The sequence below is a fragment of the Sardina pilchardus genome, chromosome 2 (assembly GCF_963854185.1).
Source record: "Sardina pilchardus chromosome 2, fSarPil1.1, whole genome shotgun sequence".
NCBI lineage: Eukaryota > Metazoa > Chordata > Actinopteri > Clupeiformes > Clupeidae > Sardina > Sardina pilchardus.
Window position 1 is genome coordinate 3,963,038 of NC_084995.1, and position 22,500 is coordinate 3,985,537.

The 22,500-nt window shown below is 44.8% G+C and overlaps 2 protein-coding genes across 2 annotated transcripts in view; both read right to left on the reverse strand.

Moving 5' to 3' along the window:
* Positions 1-19,874, reverse strand: part of prss12 (serine protease 12) — a 29,717-nt gene extending 9,843 nt beyond the window's left edge. The window contains exons 1-9 of the mRNA XM_062553392.1: positions 19,403-19,874; positions 16,798-16,936; positions 15,067-15,245; positions 14,476-14,629; positions 12,980-13,158; positions 11,331-11,472; positions 10,789-10,985; positions 5,973-6,114; positions 2,669-2,877 (exon numbers count right to left, since the gene is read on the reverse strand). Coding sequence (XP_062409376.1) covers positions 2,669-2,877; positions 5,973-6,114; positions 10,789-10,985; positions 11,331-11,472; positions 12,980-13,158; positions 14,476-14,629; positions 15,067-15,245; positions 16,798-16,936; positions 19,403-19,751 — 1,690 coding nt within the window. The 5' untranslated portion in view covers positions 19,752-19,874. The remainder of the gene's footprint in view (positions 1-2,668; positions 2,878-5,972; positions 6,115-10,788; positions 10,986-11,330; positions 11,473-12,979; positions 13,159-14,475; positions 14,630-15,066; positions 15,246-16,797; positions 16,937-19,402) is intronic.
* Positions 19,875-21,531: 1,657 nt separating this feature from the next.
* Positions 21,532-22,500, reverse strand: part of tyrp1b (tyrosinase-related protein 1b) — a 10,144-nt gene continuing 9,175 nt past the window's right edge. The window contains exons 6-8 of the mRNA XM_062553396.1: positions 22,333-22,500; positions 21,962-22,108; positions 21,532-21,827 (exon numbers count right to left, since the gene is read on the reverse strand). The exon at positions 22,333-22,500 is cut by the window's right edge and continues 12 nt beyond it. Coding sequence (XP_062409380.1) covers positions 21,625-21,827; positions 21,962-22,108; positions 22,333-22,500 — 518 coding nt within the window. The 3' untranslated portion in view covers positions 21,532-21,624. The remainder of the gene's footprint in view (positions 21,828-21,961; positions 22,109-22,332) is intronic.

The following is a 22,500-nucleotide window of genomic DNA, read 5'->3' on the forward strand; positions in this document are numbered from 1 at the left end:
CGTGTGAGTGCATACAGTATGTGGTTAAATAAATGCAGCGGCATATGGTTTAAGTGTTTTCACAGTAGTGCTATCACATCTAGGCCTGCACACTCACAGTCATAGGACACTTCTTCTCTTCAATCAGACAGCATTGTTTCCCATTGTTTCCTTTCGGTATACAAAGATCCATTCTCCCTCATTCATTTCTCTCTCTCTCTGAAGTTCAAACCCAGAATCTCTCCCAGAGTTTACTAGATCATGAGATTTGTTTGTTCATGTTGTTTTCCTTGCCCCAGGTCTATAAACAGCGCTTTGGTGTGAACACAAACATCAGGGATGAAATATTTACACTGAGATCTCTGGTTTACAGAAGGGGATCCCCATCAACACATGTCTGCTCTGAATCATTACAATTTGGTCATCTGCAAAGCCTGCTGTGTGATCCAGAATCTTTATTAGGCTAATTGCTATTCCAACACCTACGAACGAAAACTTCACGAAAACTGCTAGGTAAGTCTCTTTAAACTGAAAACAATACCAATTTGATTTTTTGATCTTGATAAAAGATTAATGACACTTTTTGCAGTGTACATTAACATACCTGCATTAAATTGACCTTCCCAACGTATGCAGGTCTGTTAAATCTATATAATGACCGCCACTAAGTATATGACCGCTGTCAATGGCAAGAGACTTTATTCTTCTGATTCATATCTTTCATATCATTCTGCGAGTAGTTGTTTCAGTTATTACAATGAAACTTCATTGAAAGTGAAAGTCATTGCCACGCAGCACCTGTCAAACATTTACCAAACTGTTTACCAAAACGGTAACAAAATTGTTAAGAAAAAAAAAAAAAAACTTTGCGTGAAGTTTCTTTTCTAGTTTTATATAGTACAGTAGCTGTATAAGTGGGACAATGTATTCTCCACCTTCGGTGCACATCATGGTCCTGTTCCTGCTGCACCCCCCCCCCGGACTTACAACCACAAATCAGTAGAAGTTGGGATGTGTAGAATGCGAATAAAAACAGATTGCAATAATCTGCAAGTGTCTTGAACTCATATTTAGCTGCAAATAGGACACAGACAAGATATCAAATGTTGAAAATGACAAATGTGTCATTTTATGCTAATTTAGAATTTGATACCAGCAAAACATTTTGGTGAAATGATAAATGAAACAAAAGGAATGTTTCACAACTAATTAGGGTAGCTGGCAACACAACTGGGTATGAAAAAGAGCATCCCAGAAAGGAATAGTCTAGAAGTCGAGAAGTAAAGATGTATGGGTATTCATCACTCTATGCAAACCTGTTTGGGCAAATTATGAAGCAATGTAATTGCAATGCTTCTTAACATGAAACTGTGAAGTATTTGGGGAGTTGATCATCACTAAAATATTCAGAAATTCCAGAGAAATCTTTGCAAACAAGGGATAAGGATTTGGACCTCAGATGGTATTGCAAAACCAGATCTGTTTATGTAAAGAAAATCATTGTATGGGCTCATGAAAACATATGATTATCATTTGTCTACGAGCACAGTTTGATACTCATTTCAGAAATGCTAGTGTACTGTGCTAGTGCCATGCAACAACCAAAATTATATTTAGACGTGATACATAAATACCACCGTCTTATCTGGGCCTGAGCTTGTTTAAAATGGACTGAGGTAAAGTGGAAAAAGGTCTTGTGGTTAGACCAATCAAAATGTGCAATTATTTGTGAAAATCATGGACTCATCTGGGCTAAAGAGGAGAGAGCCTGTCCTACAGTAGTATTCAACCTTTCCAACATGTTTTAGTGCTCAGTTTGAAACCCAACATCTATGACAGTGTGGAAGTGCATTAGTGCCTACAGCATGGGCATCTTGCTGATGTACTGTTTAGAGGTTTTGAGCAAAATATATGAAATCCAGGCAATGCCTTTTCCATGGATGACCTTGAATGAGGAAAGCAATGCCAAAATGAATTCTGCACATATTCAAACATTATTTCTCCAGGTCCAGGTGCTAAAATGGCCTGTCTGTAGTCCAGTTCTGTCAAATTAAGTGCATCATGGAATGAAAAAGATGATTAAGAATACCCCATACTGTTGAGCCACTGGAATCCTATATTGGACAGGAATGGGACAACATGTAATGCACAAAACTCCAGCAACTGGTCTCCTCGGCTCCTAAACATTTAAAGAATTGTCTTAAATGAAGAGGTGAAGCAGCACAGTGGTAAACACGCCCCTGTCCCAACATTCTTGAAACATGTTGCTAGCATCAAATTCAAAACAAACATATATTTTCCATGACATTTTCAACATTTGATATGTTGTCTGTGCTTTTTGCCACTAAATATGGGTTTACGAGACTTGTATATTACTGTATCACATTCTGTTTTAATGTGCATTTTACACAATGACCCAACTTTTTCTGATTTGGGGTTGTATTTTCCGATAATGACACGGACAATATGATCTCTTACATAACGTGCTTTAGAAGATTCTGCAGTACAGCAAAACCTTTACCCAAGTCGTGGTGGTTGTACACACAGAGACATAATCAAGAATTTGTCATCCTTTTTTCAAGTAAACAACCATTTATCCTACTCCATTTTGAATGACATGTCATGAGTGTCATGAGTGAATGGCAAGTGTGCCTCCTCAGCTCAGCAGTGACTGTGTGTGTCCTCTCACCCTTAGCCTCTGACAGGACTCCGTCATGATGTTGCCCATAGTTACAGATAACTCCAGCATCTTCACTGTGGCGACAGTTGTGCATGCCAAAGGGCTGCTTGATGCAGTCAGCAAGAGATCTCTCCACACCCGTACATTTGATGTTGTCCACATGGATGGGGCCTTGGCCTTCACCAAAGTATGCCATGGTGCGCGCCTTAGCCAGACCACTGCAAATTGACACACACACACACACACACACACACACACACACACACACACACACACACACACACACACACACACACACACACTTGAATGCTTGGATCTTAACACGGGAAGAATTTGCAGGTGAGAGCAAAATTAATATCTATTACTTCAAGTGACAAGAGAAGCAGATCAAAAACAACACCAAACCAGAAAAGCACTCAGAGAGCGCAAACCTCCGCCAAGCCAACACATAACCGCCTCCTGCATCCAGACGCTGATACGGATCACTCCCAAAATGTAATGGGTCTTCCTTGGGTCATTTCAGACCTTCCCTGATTGATTTTCTTTGAAATCTATCCATAACTTTTTGAGTTATCTTGCAAACAAACAGACTGACAGACAGACAAACCAACCAACCAATCAACAAACAAATCCAGATGAAAACATAACCTCCTTGGCGGCGGTAACAAGACACCTTTGAGGAGGGCCCCCCTCTCAGTCTATCAGATAAGAGCGTCAGCTACACTATCACAGCCTAACCTCTCCACTCTATCAATGACCTCCCTAGTGTGTTTGTGTGTGTGTGTGTGTGTGTGTGTGTGTGTGTGTGAACAGAAACACTTTAGTTGGGGTTGGATGTCTCTCATAGAGTGCTAATCCCCGAGCAGCTGAAACCAGATTACGGTGTGAGGGTCGCCTTGACCTGCTCACTCACACCAGTCACTCTGTTTAGACAGGCTAATGATTTGACATGTGAAAATGTACTCGACCTGTCAGTGTGTTCCACTTTCCATCTTCAACTATTTCAATCTCTACTTCTTAAACAGCCAGTTTACTAGTGCTATATCATTCTATTTTGGAAACAATTTTCCAAATTGTAGTTTGTACCAAAGATCATAGAGCGCTACGCGCGTAGCGCTCTATGATCTTTGGTTTGTACTAGTGAGTAAGATTATTAAAATTATCAAAATTATTTCCACCATTCATTACCCTACATGTGGCTGTCAATTGGAGTTGACATTAACACATTAAAACAAGCAATATGTTGAACACACATCGGAAGATCAGAACATGCAATATGTTGAACACACACATAGACACATGCAGGTCAAGGGTAAACAATGAGCCCTGTTATCTTCAGGTCTCTTTTTAATGCTCCCCTCATCCTTACATTATGTCTTCCAGATGTATGAGAGAGAGAAGAGAGAGAGGCCACACAGTGGGAGCAGAGAGAGAGCAAGAATTGAAAATGAAAAACATTTCCTTTTACATTGCAAACAATTTGAAAACATTAGATCAATATATTTCCCAAAATTTTAAAAAATAATCCCACATTTTAGAAATTTACATAATGACATCCAAATTACAGTAAATACTTATTAGGAGAATACCCAACTGTACTACCACTAGCGGCACCCAACTGTACTACCACTAGCGGCACGATATGTCACAGAATGCCATAACGCAAGAGACAGCCACTGGGCAAGCCACTAAGTTTTTATTATTTACCTCCGCCAAGGAGGTATATGTTTTCATCGGGGACCAGCCGGCGTTTGTCTGTCTGTCTGTCTGTTTGTTTGTTTGTCTGTTATCAAGATAACTCAAAAAGTAATGGATGGATTTCGATGAGATTTTCAGGGAAGGTCAGACATGACCCAAGGAAGAAACAATTACATTTTGGGAGTGATCCGTCGGCGTTTACGTATTTAGCTTAGTGGTGTAATGGCATGGTATGGCCCCGTGGTGGCGATCTGAATAGTTTAGGTTCAAATGTATGACAACCTGGGAAGAACAATGCAGTGCTTTTCTAGTTTGTGTGTGTGTGTGTGTGTGTGTGTGTGTGTGTGTGTGTGTGTGTGTGTATGAGTGAAAGTATCCTAATGTTATATTATTATTAATAATAATAATATTATTATTTTTTAAATATTATTATTCTCCATAGTCCATGTCAATTGTTGTTATAATTACAGTAATATTAATGTCTAATTATTTGATGTAATTACTGCTTTGGCAACATTGTAACACATTGTAACAGTCATGCCAATAAAGCTCTATGAATTGAAAATTGAATTGAAGAGAGAGAGAGAGAGAGAGAGAGAGAGAGAGAGAGAGAGGGAGAAGTAATACTGGATAAATACTGAGAGGGAAGCAATGGCATCAATGCATCCAATATCCTCCTTACTGCCATCCTCTAACAGTGTGGAAATGAGTATGTGTGCGTGTGTGTGTGTGTGTGTGTGCGTGTGTGTGTGTGTGTGCGTGTGTGTGTGTGTGTGTGTGTGTGGTTAACATGGATGTCTGCCAGTATTTTCTGTGGATATGGTGTGATTTCATTTGATTTGGTGCCTCTTAGCTTGAGGCATGTGCATGATGTGGGCGTGTGTGTGTGTGTGTGTGTGTGTGTGTGTGTGTGTGTGTGTGTGTGTGTGTGTGTGTGTGTGTGTGTGTGTGTGTGTCTTTGAGTGAGTGAGAGGATGTTATGTGAGACCATATGTGTTAAGTGTGGTAGTGCTATTTCCCATGCGTGCAGGGAAAGTAAGCTGGACTGAAGTACTCCTCTCTGCTACTGTACTATCTAAAGGTGAGTGACCATCCCACTACTAGTGATGACCATCCTACCACTTCCATCTCCCCTCTGCCTCCTGGTTTAATTACAGTAAACTACAGTCCTACTTTAGCAAATCACTGACCACAACACAGACATGTTACAGAACTGCATTTAGAATCCTACAGTACATTTGCCAATGAGCTGACACTACTATATCACGTTTGCATCCCTCGTGTCAGGTTGTCAGGATGAGCATAGAGTATGTTTATAAAAGCTGTCACCAGGTGTACATCACTCACTCACGCCCCGGCCGCTTGATGACCAGAGCGGAAGCCCACGTGATGGACACAGCAGACAGTGCCTAGCCCACATTTGTATTCCCCCTGGTCAAGTGCACCTTCGCCTCTTTATCTGACCTTTTACAGAAATGCTATATTCATATAGTCATGTAAGAAAATCAACATGGCTTCAGTGTATGATTTTAATCAAACGTTTCCACTCAGCAGCATGGGTTGGTTAGGTCAGAGTGTGTGTGTGTGTGTGTGTGTGTGTGTGTGTGTGTGTTACCTGTGGCCAAGTTGCCTGCACACCACCTCAGCGTCTCTGTCTGTCCAGCCGTCATCACAGATGGTTCCCCACTGGCTGCCCACCAGGATCTCCACCCGCCCCTCATACACATTCTCACCACTGACCAGACGAATGGGCAAACCTATACGTGCACACACACACACACACACACACACACACACACACACACACACACACACACACACAGTTAGCCATAGGGATCCATTTGAAGTTTACGTGGTGAAATTGGCTGAACACACACCACTACATAAATATATAAATATACTTCCATTCATGTACAAAAAGAAGAAAAACACACAGTTCTGTAATCTAGTACAAATCAGGACCTTTCAACATATACACACACGCATACACATACACATAGACATACACACACCCACAGACACACATGCAGTATATATAAATATGCACAGCTGTAAAAATATGGGCTACGATGAAAACAGATGGGGTGTGTGGGTGTGTGTCAGGTGTTTGATTTCTACCTGAGGAAGTCTGCTCTGCACTTGCCTATGGATATAACTCACTGAACACACACACACAAACACACACACAAACACACGCACACACGCTCACTTAGGCCAAAAAAGGACACTGTCTGTGCCAGTGTGACACGAGCACAACTCCTGTAATTTTTTATTATCATTACTCATTTTGGAACCTAATGAACTATCTTACTTACTTACTTAATGAACAGTGGTCACTATGTTGAAGTGTGTGTGTGTGTGTGTGTGTGTGTGTGTGTGTGTGTGTGTGTGTGTGTGTGTGTGTGTGTGTGTCATCTGGTGTGGTGTGCACATGTGTGTGTGTGCACACATACATAGGTAGAAGGAAAGGACTACAGCTAAATGTGTTTTGCAGATCAGAGTGAATTTTCAGCCATAAGAATTAAATTTGTCTCCAAACCAGCGCCCAGGGGAGTGCTCTCACACACACACACACACACACACACACACACACACACACACACACACACACACACACACACACACACACACACACACACACACACACACACACACACTTATTCCACTAATTAATCTTGTTTTTCACAATGGAACTGTGTTGTGTGTTTACGGCTGCTCTCCCTCATTAGTCTGATAAAACACTATAATTAATTTCCTGAATCTGTATTTAGAAATGGTGGATACACAAGAGCCATGTGGCTGTTTTATGGTTTATACTGAACTTTATAAACATATTCAGGCATGACAAATACATCAATACTCTCTCCCCACAGACACGCTATATTTACAGTGCAATGTCAACAGTAAACATAGCTTTTATAGTGCATAAAAATTGCATTTCTTGTTTATGAGAAGTAAATTTCAACCCATAACACATTACTGTACTTTTGGCAGAAACAAACATAAGTAGTTATCTATCCGAAAGAAGTTCAATTGAAATGGGTGTGTTACTCATTACCTGAATTATGGACACATGGACGCATAGCACAATTATTTAAACTGACACACAGAGAGCAAAACCTCTTCTCAAGTCTCCAAAAGTCTAAACACATTTTCTGCTTTACACACATTTTGCAATGCAAAATGGCACTTTTTAAATGCACTGAACACGATTCTCATGTTGCAATTTCAAAACAATCCCATTCAAAATAACATTACATGACCAATATACTGTATGTGCCACCTGACCAAACACCTCAATGCTTAATTTGTACCACTTCAATCAGGAAGTAAGCACTACACTACAGCATGAAAAGACCACAGGTAAGGCAAGGCAAGAAACTTTATTTATAAGACATTTAGTCCAGCAGGGCAACCCAATGTGCTTCACCAAGATAAAAACAATACAGAAAAACAAAGAACAGGTGAGCACCCTTTTTACAACAAAAATGAAAGGCATTGCAAAGGGAGGGTGCAAGGGGGGAAGGGAGTCCAATGTAAATATATCTGCTGTGCATATGTTGCCTTGACTTGTTTGGTGTAAAGATATGTTTCAAAGCATGTGTGTGAATCTGCAAATATCTATGTGCACATGAAGAACTATTTTAGTATTATGGCAAAGCATACAAAAGATGAGAGTGCTTTTCATTATGCCCAACAGTGTGTAGTTGGTTAGACAAACATCTGGTAAATGAACGAAGTGTGTGCCATGTGGTGCAAAAGTTTGATTTTGATAATGCTATATGTAGTTTTGGTTGCATCATTTTGCAGGAGTTATTTTGCAGTTTGGGTGTGTGGTTTTGTGAATTGTGTGTGAATTTTGAAAAAAAAAAAAAACTAGTCTAGTTTTCAAAACTGTGTTTTAGCAATTGGAAAAAACAGTAAAAGCTTTTTATGTTTTATTGTCCTCTGATGGTAGAGACAGTAAATAGATCAATCAGTATTAACCCACATGATGATTTGGTCTTGGATATATGGACAAGCTTCCTATTTTTCATGAGCTACATTTCATATGCCCTAGCGTTCTGATATCCCAGGAACTGTTGACCAAAGATTTCTGGGGATAAAACTGATAAAACTTATATGTGCAGCCGTGGAGTGTGTGTGTGTGTGTGTGTGTGTGTGTGTGTGTTTGCACAAACCTGCATGCGTGCATGGGTTGTGTATGTGTTTACGTGTGTGCACATACCTTATGTGAGTGTGCAAGTGGTATTTAGCTTCAAAGTGGAAAAGGTTTTTCCAAACTAAACAGAACTAGATCGGCAGGGAATTTGAATGGAACTAAAGGGATCAGTAACATCAGTAACGCTCTCTCTCTCTCTCTCTCTCTCTCTCTCTCTCTTTCTATCACACTTTCTTTCTCCTTCTTTTCTTTCTTCATTGCCCCCTCTCTCTCTTACTCACACATACACATACACAGGAGTGCTCACACACACATAAGCACTTCATATACACAGTATTACACACACATTCCATTCTTCACACAAACCACACACAAAACCACATACACACTCCATACATTCTTATAAAGACATGACCTCATCCTTACAAGCCAGACACTGCACAGAGCCCCCCAAACATCATAATCAATTCCTTGCAAGACTCTCTCTCTCACACACACACACACACACACACACACACACACACACACACACACACACACACACACACACACACACACACAGGTTAGTGTGCAGACGACGTAACTGTGGTCAAGTCATCCATCTGTCACACACACACACACTCTAGCGTGTGCACACCACCCTATGCATCTCTAGGGAGTTAGAGAATATGCGTGTGTGTTTAGTTTCTGTAAGTGTATACTGCCTGCCTCTGTGTGAGTGACACATTGGCCTCATATCTATGTGCATGTGTTGTTTTTGTAAGTGTGCGCACACTGAGAACGGGATCCACTGTTTAGTGACCTGCTGAAAGTGGCCTCTAAGCCAGCTCACAACATACATGAGGCTCATCCTGGACTTGGGAGCTTTTGGGAGCTGGACTTACTGTGAAGGGTTGGCTGTGACGTTGGAACTCTGGCGTGAGAGTTTTGGTGCATACGGTCCAATATGCCATATGAGCATGTGAGCCAGTGCGTGAGAGAGAGTGAGGGTGCAAGTGGACGCATATGGAATGGTCATTCTCATAGGGAAACGTGTCTGGTCTGCAGGTCCGATTAAATGAAACGTTTCAGAGGTCACTCTTCAAATCCATTCAAGAGGCTTCCAAAGCCGATAAATGGCCAGGCAGCTGTGATGGTTATGGTGACATGACTCACCCTAACCTGCTGCACACTAATGTGGCTATCCGCTCCATTCCCTGCTGGGTTACTCCTCACGAGTCCCTGTCAAGGCGCTCCACTGCTCCCAGAAATCCTGAGGAGCTGTAACCCTGCCGGCCAGTGGAAAATCCCCAAGCCTGATGGAGGGAGGGGGCATAATGGTGTCTTTTATGAGACAAGTGTCAGGAGAGACCTTAGCAGTGGCTCTGTCAGAGAAGGGGACATGCTGATGTCGTAAAAGTCACGCTCCCACTCACACTCCCCTACAGGCCTGAGATCAGTGAGTAATGGGATCACAATGCTGACGTGTGTGAGCTGCTGGAGCAGGACCACTGATCCCAAAGCAGGACAGCACATCTGTGTTATGTAGTTTCATCCCCCAGAGACAGGAAATACTCTTTTGTGTTTGGCTGGTAGGAGGCTGTTCATTCTGTATGTGGGGACACCTATTAAGGAGATCTGGTAAAGAGTTTAATCACCGTTTCATATTAATGCTCTTTCGAATGGTAACTATAACAACCAAAGTAAATGATGGTTGAACTAGGAAGCAGGCTTTGCAAGTCAGCTTCTTTTTAAACTCTTTGAAAATGTGTCTGTCCACTCATTCCCATCAGGACCCATCAGGCCATTCTCATTACTAGCTTCGAGCTATTGTGTACGACGCAGCTTCTACAGTAAGTACAGTGGGGCTCACATTTGTCTAATGCATTTTTCACAAGTGACTTGAAAAGAGATAGCAAGAGAGAGAGGAAAAGACGGAAAGAAAGAAAGCTCTCTCACATAACAGATTAGGTTTGCAGGGCTTGGTCACAGCATATGTGTTTCACACTGTATGCGTAGTTCTAACAGCACCATCGGTCATCTCTGGATATGGCCCTATTCCTGCCACATCTCACGGTGCTCAGGAGCATATCAGCACTTCAGCAGGCTGTTAGGATTACAGTTTTCATTTACACACATACTGTGTGCTACTCACATCTTCACAGGTGCTACCAGCATCTACACTCAGGTGCTGTGTGTGTTTGTGTCAGACAACACTTTGCTGGATCTCAGGAATATTCCTACAGTATGTGCCATGTGTGTGTGTATGCAGAGGTGTGTGTGTGCTTACTGGTGGGCACTCCAGGTCCCGTGCGCTCTGGGTTACAGCTGATGGCGACGTCCTCGGTGTGTGTGCAGTCGTGTGTGAGCCACTCCCGCCGTGTGCAGAGGGCCAGGGCCGGCTCCTTCCCTGAGCAGATCACATCGTCCAGCACTATGGCTCCTGCAGACTGACCGAACCTCACAGAGGACACACTCTCTCCAGACCTGCCCAACATAGCACCCGTATCAACACACTCACATCATCAACCACAAATAGGCCAAATAATCGATACTGCTCTCATTTGAGCTGAGGCATTTGTTCCTGATCAATACCACATGCCCAAATCAACTGTGCCAATTCAAACAGAACCAAATGTTGAATGAAATTTGCTGTGAAAACACTGACAACCAATTTGCCTTCACATCGCCACCAGAACAAATTAGTCATTTGTGTGAAAGTGTATGAACTGTGAGTGAGTGTGTGTGTGTGTGTGTGTGTGTACAGTATCTGTGTGAATGAGAGAAAGAGAGAGAGAGAGAGAGAGAGAGAGAGAGCGCATGTGTTCGTACCTGTAGCCTAGTTGCCTGCAGACCACCTGTGAGTTTATGTCAGTCCAGCCGTCATCACAAACCGTGCCCCACTTGCCCCCATAATGCACCTCCAGCCGGCCCTCAAAGCCTCCCACACCTCCCACCAGACGCATGGAGCCATCTGTGAGTGAGGAGGAGCGGAGACAGAGAGAGAGAGAGAGAGAGAGAGAGAGAGAGAAATGATGAGAGAGTGGGCGTATATTCCAACCATTTACAACTTGCTTTAATTCTGCACTGCTCTCTAAGGTATCGTCTTAAATGCACACATGGCACTGAGTGTGAGGAGTGCTGGTCCTTAATGATCCTTAGCGGAGGAAATGGAGAAGCCCTCGTCTCAGGAGGCCATTCAGACATGAAACAAAGCAGTAACCAGCTTTTACTGATGGGCCTGCTGCAGGAGCCCTAACAGGAGGCCCTGAGCTCCTGCAACCATCCATCAACCAGCCATGCATACCACCACCCCCACCCAAACACCCACCAACCCCACCCCCACCACCTCATCAGCCAGGCAGACTGTGGGAACCTCACCTATCCCACACCAGGCCCACCCCCTGTACTGAGGGAGCTACATCAGCAGCACCACTACTGAGGGAGCTACATCAGCAGCAGTACTGAGAGAGCTACATCAGCAGCAGTACTGAGGGAGCTAATTCAGCAGCAGTACTGAGGGAGCTACATCAGCAGCACCACGACTGAGGGAGCTACATCAGCAGCAGTACTGAGGGAGCTACATCAGCAGCAGTACTGAGAGAGCTACATCAGCAGCAGTACTGAGGGAGCTACATCAGCAGCACCACTACTGAGGGAGCTACATCAGCAGCAGTACTGAGGGAGCTACATCAGCAGCAGTACTGAGGGAGCTACATCAGCAGCAGTACTGAGAGAGCTACATCAGCAGCAGTACTGAGGGAGCTACATCAGCAGCAGTACTGAGGGAGCTACATCAGCAGCAGTACTGAGAGAGCTACATCAGCAGCAGTACTGAGGGAGCTACATCAGCAGCACCACGACTGAGGGAGCTACATCAGCAGCAGTACTGAGGGAGCTACATCAGCAGCACTACTGAGGGAGCTACATCAGCAGCAGTACTGAGGGAGCTACATCAGCAGCACTACTGAGGGAGCTACATCAGCAGCACGACTGAGGGAGCTACATCAGCAGCACTACTGAGGGAGCTACATCAGCAGCACCACGACTGAGGGAGCTACATCAGCAGCAGTACTGAGGGAGCTACATCAGCAGCAGTACTGAGGGAGCTACATCAGCAGCAGTACTGAGGGAGCTACATCAGCAGCAGTACTGAGGGAGCTACATCAGCAGCAGTACTGAGGGAGCTACATCAGCACCACTACTGAGGGAATATTGGGAATATAGTGTGCACTGATCCACTACGTGGCACTAATGCAGTGCATTCCTATTAGCTTTAGAGTGGACTTGTGCTTTGGGATGAGACTAGTACCATGAGGCAAAGCATTCTTCAGACAGAAGGATAAATGGGAGGGAGATCTGATGACGGTACTGGCTGGTGTTGTTCTGTGTGTGTGTGTGTGTGTGTGTGTGTGTGTGTGTGTGTGTGTGTGTGTGTGTTTATATGTGTGTGTGTGTGTTTATGTGTGTGTGTGTCCTACCTGTGAGAGGGGTGCAGGACACCCCGGCGTCTTCACTGTGGCCACAGTTGTGCTCCCCCCAGGCGTTTTTGGGACACTGCTCGATGGAGAGCTCGTTCCCCGTACAGCGCACCTCATCCAGCACCACGGGCCCAGAGCCTGCTCCATAGTGTGCTCCTACCCACGCACGAGCCAGACCTCTAGATAACACACACACGCACACACACACACGCACATGCGCACGCACACACACGCACACACACACACACATGCACACCAGCAGATACGTTTCACTGCCAAATACAACCTTAGAGTATATTCAAGATCTAATGAACTGTTTAATGAGGGACAAAAATCAAACCCTTCATTAATAGTAATCAAATGGGAGAATCTGGTACTGTTTTGTTTTGCACACGTGCAGCGGGGAAAATTCAGTCAGTGTGTGTGTGTGTGTGTGTGTGTGTGTGTGTGTGTGTGTGTGACAGAGTGTGTGTTCCTCTGTCCTCTTTGAACTCACACCTGCTGGAGACAAAGGTCATGTTCTGGCATTAGTAGGTGGCCATTTCACACGTTCATCTTTGGTGGCTGAAACAGCGCACGTCTTTCCCCCATCTGTCCTGTCAGATGGGTCCGAGGCGGAGCAGAACAATACTCTTGATTCACACAACGCGCTCTCTCCATCTATCCATCACTCCTCCCAACATCCCTCCCTCTCTCCCTCTCTCTCTCTTGCTTCCTCCTCTCTGTCTCTCTCTGTCTCTCCCTTTCTCCCTCTCTTTCTCTTTCTCTTTCTCTCCCTCTCTCTCCCTCTCTCTCTCTCCCTCCTCTACAGCAAAACACTGCACTCATGTCACCAGTGCTTCATAGGGAAAATGCCTCGCATTTTTGAGTCTGCGTTTTATGACAATAACGCCCACATAGTCATCTCCTTCTAGCGTCCGCTTTTCATACACACTCTCCTCTGCCTCCCTCTCTCTATCCCTCCATACACACTCTCCTCTGCCTCTCTCTCTCTATCCCTCCATACACACTCTCCTCTGCCTCCATCTCTCTATCCCTCCATACACACTCTCCTCTGCCTCCCTCTCTCTATCCCTCCATACACACTCTCCTCTGCCTCCCTCTCTCTATCCCTCCATAAACACTCCTCTGCCTCCCTCTCTCTATCCCTCCATACACACTCTCCTCTGCCTCCCTCTCTCTATCCCTCCATACACACTCTCCTCTGCCTCCCTCTCTCTATCCCTCCATACACACTCTCCTCTGCCTCCCTCTCTCTATCCCTCGCTTCACTGGGACAGCCCATCATCATCACTGCAGGACCTCATTCCCACAGCACACTGGATCAACATGCACTACACCCTGCACTGCCACATAAATATCAGTGATTAAGCATTTCTGTCTATGTGAGTGTGTGTGTGTGTGTGTGTGTGTGTGTGTGTGTGTGTGTGTGTGTGTGTGTGTGTGTGTGTGTGTGTGTGTGTGTGTGTGTGTGTGTGTGTGTGTGCGTGTCTCACCCAAGGCCCAGTTGTCTGCACACCACCTCGGCGTCGCTATCATCCCACTGGTCATCACAGACTGTGCCCCACTGACCGGCGTGGTACACCTCCACTCGACCCTCATACTGGGAGCTGTTGCCAGACAAACGCACAGGCACAAACCCGGAATCCTCTTCACACAAACACACACACACACACACACACAATGAATGAAAAATGAGAATAGAGCGCCATCCACCAATGGTAATGATACTTGTAGAAACAAAGACGTGGCTAGTAAAAGTTTGATGTTCTCAGATCCTCTATTTCTAGCACAACACAGTTAAATAAATAACAATGGAAACAATTTGTTGTACTTTCTGCAGTACTCGATAGAATCATTCTACTGATGAATCCCATTACATGGCCCCATGCAGTATTGAGTTATGTTTAAGAAAATAGGATATATTGAATTCAACTTCATTGTGAGCTGAGCTCCGCACTTGTGCTATCTGCTAATGTGAAGCTGCAGAATGTATGTACAGTATGCGTGTGTGTGTGTGTGCGTGCGTGCGTGCGTGCGTGCGTGCGTGCGTGCGTGCGTGCGTGTGCAGTGTGTTGTTCTCCTACCCTCCTGTGGTCTGCAGGTGACCGCTGCGACCTGTTTCTGGCTGCACTGGCCTCCATTCCACGCGGTCTTTGGGCACTCCAGAAGGTCCCCTTCCCCTCCGGAACATTCCACTGCCTGCCAGTGCACCGCGGAGAAGCCCAGGCGTGAGAGAGCACTCACTCGGGCGCTCCCCTTCAGGCTGCACAAAAGACGGATTAATATAGAGGAAAAAAGAGGGGAAGACTCTGAAAAGACAAGGAAAAACATCTCTCTTTCTCTCTTTTACTTTGACAGAACAGTAGAGTGTTTTTTGAGCCCAGCACACGTCCCAACTGCATCTTGTTCCCTGAACTCTAAATAAGCTACAGTAACAGCCCCTACAGCAGAGTCCAGGATCTCCCATAACCTCTGCTACCCCACACAACACTCAGCCAGGCTTATTCTTTATTGTCCATGCAAGCCATTTCTCCTTAACGGAGACCCACAGGATTATTGGACTTAAAAATGTTTCCATCCAAACAATGTTTTCCCTATCCCTCCAAATGCAGACTCTCCCTCTCTGTGTGTGTGTGTGTGTGTGTGTGTGTGTGTGTGTGTGTGTGTGTGTGTGTGTGTGTGTGTGTGTGTGTGTGTGTGTGTGTGTGTGTGCTTAAGCACATGCGAGTGCCAATGTGTGTGTGCACTGTGGAAGATTTGATTGGCTGTGAGAGCACAGGTCTGTGATCTTTGACACGCACACCCATCTATCTCCTGATGACAGTGCTCGGCCCCAGAGGTCACTACTGAGCATGCTCCAACTGAGGTCTCTGAAAGGTCTGATGGATCATGTGACAGCCTGACAGCTATCACTTTTGGACAGCCTGCAATTATGCCATCCCATAGAAACACACAAACCCACACAATCCCCCCTCCCCTCCCCAACACACACACAAACACACAGACACACAGACAGAAACGCACAGACATGCACACACACGCGGACACACACACAAACGCCACTGGTAGGTGATTCAACACAGAAACCCGTATGCGTCATATACTCAGGGTAGCTGCTGCTCCCCACAGACACAAACACTACTCTCACTTCTCACTTCTACACACACTTGTCAGTCTAACATGTGTTCCACCTCAGAGAGGTTGGAAATTAACCTTTGACCCCAGAGTCAAATACCTTCAAGTAAATGACATCTCTCTTCCCCTCTTTTACCGACACACATACACACGCACGTCCATACACACACACAGCTGTCACATTCTAACACACACAGGGGCATGAGACTATTGGACTCACAAAGGTTGTTTTGTGAAATGGGCTGAAATGCATGGGCAACATGTGGCCTCAGGAATTCATCTCTTTACTTTCTGACCAGTGAACTGTTCAGCAATATACAAAGGCACACCCACACTCCCACACACATTGTGCTGGTGATCCTGAGTCGTCTCGCTGATCTTTCAGTGATGTGAACAGTAAAAACTAATGAGAGAAAGCTGTTAGGTCTGACTCAGTCATGCCTATAAGACCCAATCACATGATGTTATAACACTGGAAAAAACACTTTCTTTCTCACCCTTTCTCATTTCCTGTCTCTGTCTATGAGTTTTTTTCCCCACATGTGTGTATATGTCTGTCCGAGTGTGTGTGTGTGTGTGTGTGTGTGTGTGTGTGTGTGTGTGTGTGTGTGTGTGTGTGTGTGTGTGTGTGTGTGTGTGTGTGTGTGTGTGTGTGTGTGTGTATGTGTTGAATATCCTACCCCTGGCCCAGCTGTTTGCAGACCACGGATGCATCCCGGTCATCCCAGCTGTTGCTGCAGATGGAGCCCCACACTCCATTCAGATACACCTCCACTGCACCCTCCAGACGAGACCTGCCTCCCTGCAGACGCACTGAGCCTGTAGCACACACACACACACACACACACACACACACACACACACGCACCACACACACACACACACACACACACACACACACACACACACACGCTCTTTTTACTCATAGATCTACTACACAGTCTTCATTACTTTAAAACTAAGGCTCGTACACACAGAAAGTTGGAGTGTTCTATTAGTCAACATTAGTCAGATACAGGTAAATTGACAAAAGTGATGGCATGTTCTTTATTCAATGTCTCTGACCAGAACACAGCAAGTGTCATACCATCTCTCAACCTAACACTGAATTACAGTAATAAACTGACCTGTATATTTCACCTTGAGGCGTGGAGTTAAAGCAACACTAAAGTAAAGCACTTTTCCTCTGTCGCACACACGCTATTTGTTTATATACTGTAGCATCGGCTTTGCAAATAACGATGTCCACAAACACGGTAGAGTGTGTGGAATGGTTTTATAAAAGTATGATACAGATCCGCTACCTGATCTGGTAAACTTACATAGTGCAGTTATAGCCGTTAGAGGGCCACAAAGCGAATGCAGAAGTGTCGTTCACCCTGTTACGAGTTGACCAACCACTGAAATGATTTTGGAAACATACAAACGTACAAAAGCTCTTTAGTGTTACTTTAAAGAAATGATATGGAAACTCATTCTTTTCCTACACCTTTTGCATTGTAACAGGAGTTTTGTTTTGTACCCCTTTAACATTTTTACTATTTATGGAACATCAAATGAATAAATCATTAATGAATTAGCAGAATTAAGATAACCATCTTGTTTGAGATTTGTTCAAATTCAGAGTTTCAATTTCAATTTCACTCTTTAAGAGGGCATCTACATTTCATAAACTGCCTGCTGCTTTTTTTTACTTTCCCAATTGACAATGTTTTTAATTATTTGTAAACTGCACATTAGATGGTCTATTTGGCGAAGTCTACTTCAATCTGAATGTGAGAGAGAGGGAAGGAGAGAAAGAGGAGATGTGAACAGGGTGAGAAATGCCCCTGTTTTCAAACTGTCCCAATGGATGTCTGATGGTCAAAAGTGAGCTCATAGCACTTGATGTATCTGCACTGGAATGAGTGACAACGGTGAAAACAAGGTTCTTCAAGGAGGTTACCTGATCATTCTTCAGAGCACTTTGCTTTAGTAATCAACTAGTCTACTACTGTACCCTCTCTAACACTCTCTCTCTGTGTGTGTGTGTGTGTGTGTGTGTGTGTGTGTGTGTGTGTGTGCGTGCGAGAGAGAGAGAGAGAGAGAGAGAGAGAGAGAGAGAGAGAGAGAGAGAGAGAGAGAGAGAGGTTTCAAGGGAGAATTTTAAGCGTCCTGGGTCAAAAATGCCTATGCTTACACACATTCTTTCTTTCTTTGTCTCTTTCTTTTTTCTTTCTTTTTTACTTTCTCACTCAATTGTGCTACCCATCTCTCTTTCAAGTCTTCAGGTCATCTTCATAATGCAATCTTAACGACAACATTTTATTGGTAAACTACAATACAGGCTTACAATATTCTGTAGGCATTAATTTCAGAATACGCAATTCATAAATCACAGAGAAAAAACAAATATGATAAAAAGTAAGATAAATGTGGGCTATAATAGTTAGTGCAGAACAAATGAAAGATATAATATTGCCATCTAAAGGAGTCGGACCATTCACCCGAATCAACTGTCACAACAATATTATGTATGTGTGTTTAATATAATTCAATATAATACAATATAGCCTAATATAGCCTAAAAACATGCAGTTTGATAGTTTTGAGTTGACCTTGCATTAGAGATGACCGAAACACCGCCTGCATTATAAAGAAAGCCATTGCTGTGATCTGTCTGAGCAGGCAATAACTATGTATCCTCCTTACACTACCAGTTGATCACGTTAAAAATACCCGGTCCCGTCAGCAAGCGTGTGCTTATCTCAAGCGAATGGTTGGCATTTGGGTGCGGGATTCCAACTGAAACTGGGTTCATAACCCCCTTCCTCTCCTGCTATTTGGATCTCAGACAACCTGATTCCTCCAGTGAAACCATTCTGATTTATTCATTTCTTAAAACCCGTGTCTTGAGACAAGGGTAATTCATTTCCAGGTCTTCCAGTAATTCCAGTTCAGTTCAATTCAGTCAGTGGAATTCTACGCATTCGGGCCTAAAACATTGTGCTTCGATATCGCCGTAGTGCTGACTGACTTTACTGTAGTCTATGTGCTTGTAGCCTATGTTTGTCTGCTGATTTGAAAAGAGACTTCCTCACTTGGATCGCTGGTTAATTATTATGCATTCCTTCACCTCAGGCTTACCTCAGCAAACTAAGGTCAGATGTGTCTGAACTTGTCATGTGCGCGTTCTCTCAGTCGGACGCAGGATGCAGGGGTGCGTGAGTCCGATCTGTGAGAGACTTCTATAGCGGAGTTTGTTTGAACCATCAGGTAAATTATAGAAGTATACCTTTTTCTTACCTTGTTTACAATCGCAGTAACCCCAGTCTATTCTTCCTCTGTCGTTTCTGAAAAAGCACCATGGTCGGATCCTGCCGTCTGGGTTCCGGCAGAAAGTGTGATCCCCAAGACCTTTGCCCGGATACCGACTGATAACTCCAGGTACCTCGCTCCAGTTCATGCATTTTCCTCCAGACTCGGTAACATCCACGGAGCCCTGGTAGAATCCGGTCTTCCCTCTGCTGTGAATGCAGTCATTGAACGGCTGGATAAACGAGGAAGCGTCGCTGCACAGAGATCCCAATATGGAGAAAGTAAACAGCACATAGGCTGCGGTGACAAACCGGGGAGTCATGTTAGCCCACTTCATCCGGTGGCCATCCCTTGCCGATGCCAGTCAAAGCACACAGTAGCGGAATCCCGCGACTTCCCTTAGGTCTGTATATTAAATGAAATGGAGCGTGAACAGTATTGTTGTCCGCTTGGCGGCGCAGAAGATCAATGGAGAAAGCCTCCGGGTAGCCCGGGGCAATACGTCTCATGCAAGCTGATCATGTCCCGTGAGACTAAAGTTTCTCTGAAGCGCGTGCACCCCCCCTAAATGCACATGCGTGTGAGATTTGGGTGTGTGTTCCCTTTGTTTTTGTCAACAACAGTCTTTTTTTAAAAATGACGACCAAAAAGGCAGGTTATTCCGACAGCACATTTCAAACCGTGTGCGCTCATATAATTTTGTAAACGAAATATTAAGGAAACAAACAACCTGTCTCAAGGACGTTTTCCACTTTAAATATAAGTTATATTAGACATGTTATGTCCAACACAATAATCATGAGGCAGCTTTTCTCTTCTCATTCTTTCTTTTGCATTATTAGGCTATTAGTCTACTACCTGTGAAATATTATCAATTATACCACATGCATTCATTTCAGAGTACTCAACTGTAGTGGTAGACCATGTTCTAAAATTACCACATTTTTTGTCCAAACCTGATTTGCAATTTATTTAATCAAATCACTGATATCATGTCCCCATGACCATATCACCTTAATCCCAGTTTTTGTTACAGTATGCCAGTTCAGTCATGTTCCACAAGACATGAAAATGTATTAATCCAACTCACCACAATTTTATGTTAGAATGTAGCCTACCCACTCTTTCTTAAAACACAATACTGCCACCTAGTGAGCAATGCATTGGACATATGTGAACTCACTCAGCCACAGTGAGCTGCGCTGGCTGAAGGGACTCAGTTACTGAAGAAGCACATGCTGGCGCGGGGGGGTTGGGCTCCAGCTGGTCCAGTGCTCATGGCCAGGGTCACTGTGCTCCTGTAATCATCAGGGACTCTACAGAGTGGGAGCTGCCAAGCCAGAGCTGTTTGTACCAAAATCCCGTGTAATCACTTGGGCAAGGCTCCGAGATTCTGCTGCCTCAGATGGCATTCCCCTTTGATGATGTGCTGCATATGGATGTTGATAGCAAGCAAAATGATCGATATTTTGTATGGACTCGTAACAGAAGCAAAACCCTTACCAAGTCTTTAAAGTAAAGGAAAGTAGCCTTAGACACTGACACTAAGTGATAGAATGTCTGATACATGCTAATTGAGAGAATGGCTGTGTTGTCTCTTAACAATGTAGACCTTTAGCAGTGTTTGTCCCCTCAGTCAGGGGAGATGTCCGACTAGGCTCCTCAGCGCCATGGCTCTGTGATGAAGCAGCCCTCAGTCCACTGTGCCCCTTCACGCTGCTGCTAGGCAACCCAGCCGTCCACTCCTCCTGGTCCCCGTGCTCCATTTAGTGTGCGTGAGCCTCAAACACATGCAAATGGGGCTCTTTGTTGTGCTGGGAGAGCCGTTGGCCAGAGGCTGCTCCTCAGGCAGGCAAATGACACTGGTCTGCTGTGCTGTATGAAGCCCAGCTGCAGCCTCTGATGTTTTAGCATGTTCAGAATATGAAGTGTTCCATATGCTGCTTCTCCTCTCTCCTCTCGTAGAAATGAGAGATATTGGCATAGTTACACAGACACCATGAAAAGTGTAAGTCATCAAATACTACAAAGCAAAAGCATTAGCCTTTAACTTTTTTTCATACACACACACACACACACACACAGACACACAGGAAAGCTGAAAGACAAGTATTAAAACCAGTATAACTTTATTTCCCCAGAGGGAGTTTAGGAATAATAATTAAAAAAGCAGAACACAGACACCCTCCCAGACACCCTCCCAGACCCCCTCAGACCACTGACTGGATCTTATCCACTCGTCTCTCGTCCTCCGAGTAGCGGCGGAACTGTTCCCCCAGCAGTGGCTCCAGGCCCTCGGAGCTGTAGGAGCGCGCTCGCACCGCACACGCGATCACGGCGCCCAGCACGGCCACCACCAGCACGGCCGCCACGATCCCGATGGTGATGATCTCAGACAGCGTGTAGGGGCGAGCTATGGGAATCACAGATCCACCACCAAATGCACACATTTAGGAAGAGAGAGAGGGAAGGGCAAAGCTCAGTGCCTACACACTACAGCTATGTAGAGGTCATGTAGGCACCACGTGTGTGTGTGTGTGTACTCACTGGGCCACTGGACCTCATAGGTGTATCCCAGGTTGTCTGGAGCTGCCACAAACATCTCGGCGTTGGTCACCGGTGGCCAGAAGGGAACCATGTTGAACTGGCGGTTGTGTCCAATGGGAGCATTCTCTTCTGGGTACACCACCTCACCTGTCCACACACATGCAGGCTGAGTTGAGCACATGGCTGTGTATGCACTAGTGAGAATGTGTGTGTGTGTGTGTGATGTCAGGACCAGATCCTAATGTGCATGATGTCACAGGGACTGGCTGCTGATGAGGTAGCGTTCATGATGGCCACACCTGGCAGGTGAGCACTGATTATGGTGAATGTGCATGAGGTGTGCTCTTACGACGTGCAGCTGGAGCGTGTACCTGGGCTGTGTCGTCTCAGCCACTCGTCGAAGATGGCGTCCGTGAAGGTGTGCAGCAGCACGAAGATGGGGTCGTTGGGGGACAGGTGCGTCTGGCCTCCGGTGCCGTTCAAGAACAGGTGCGCCAGATTATGGAGACTACGCACCACAGGATCATAACCGCCCTGAG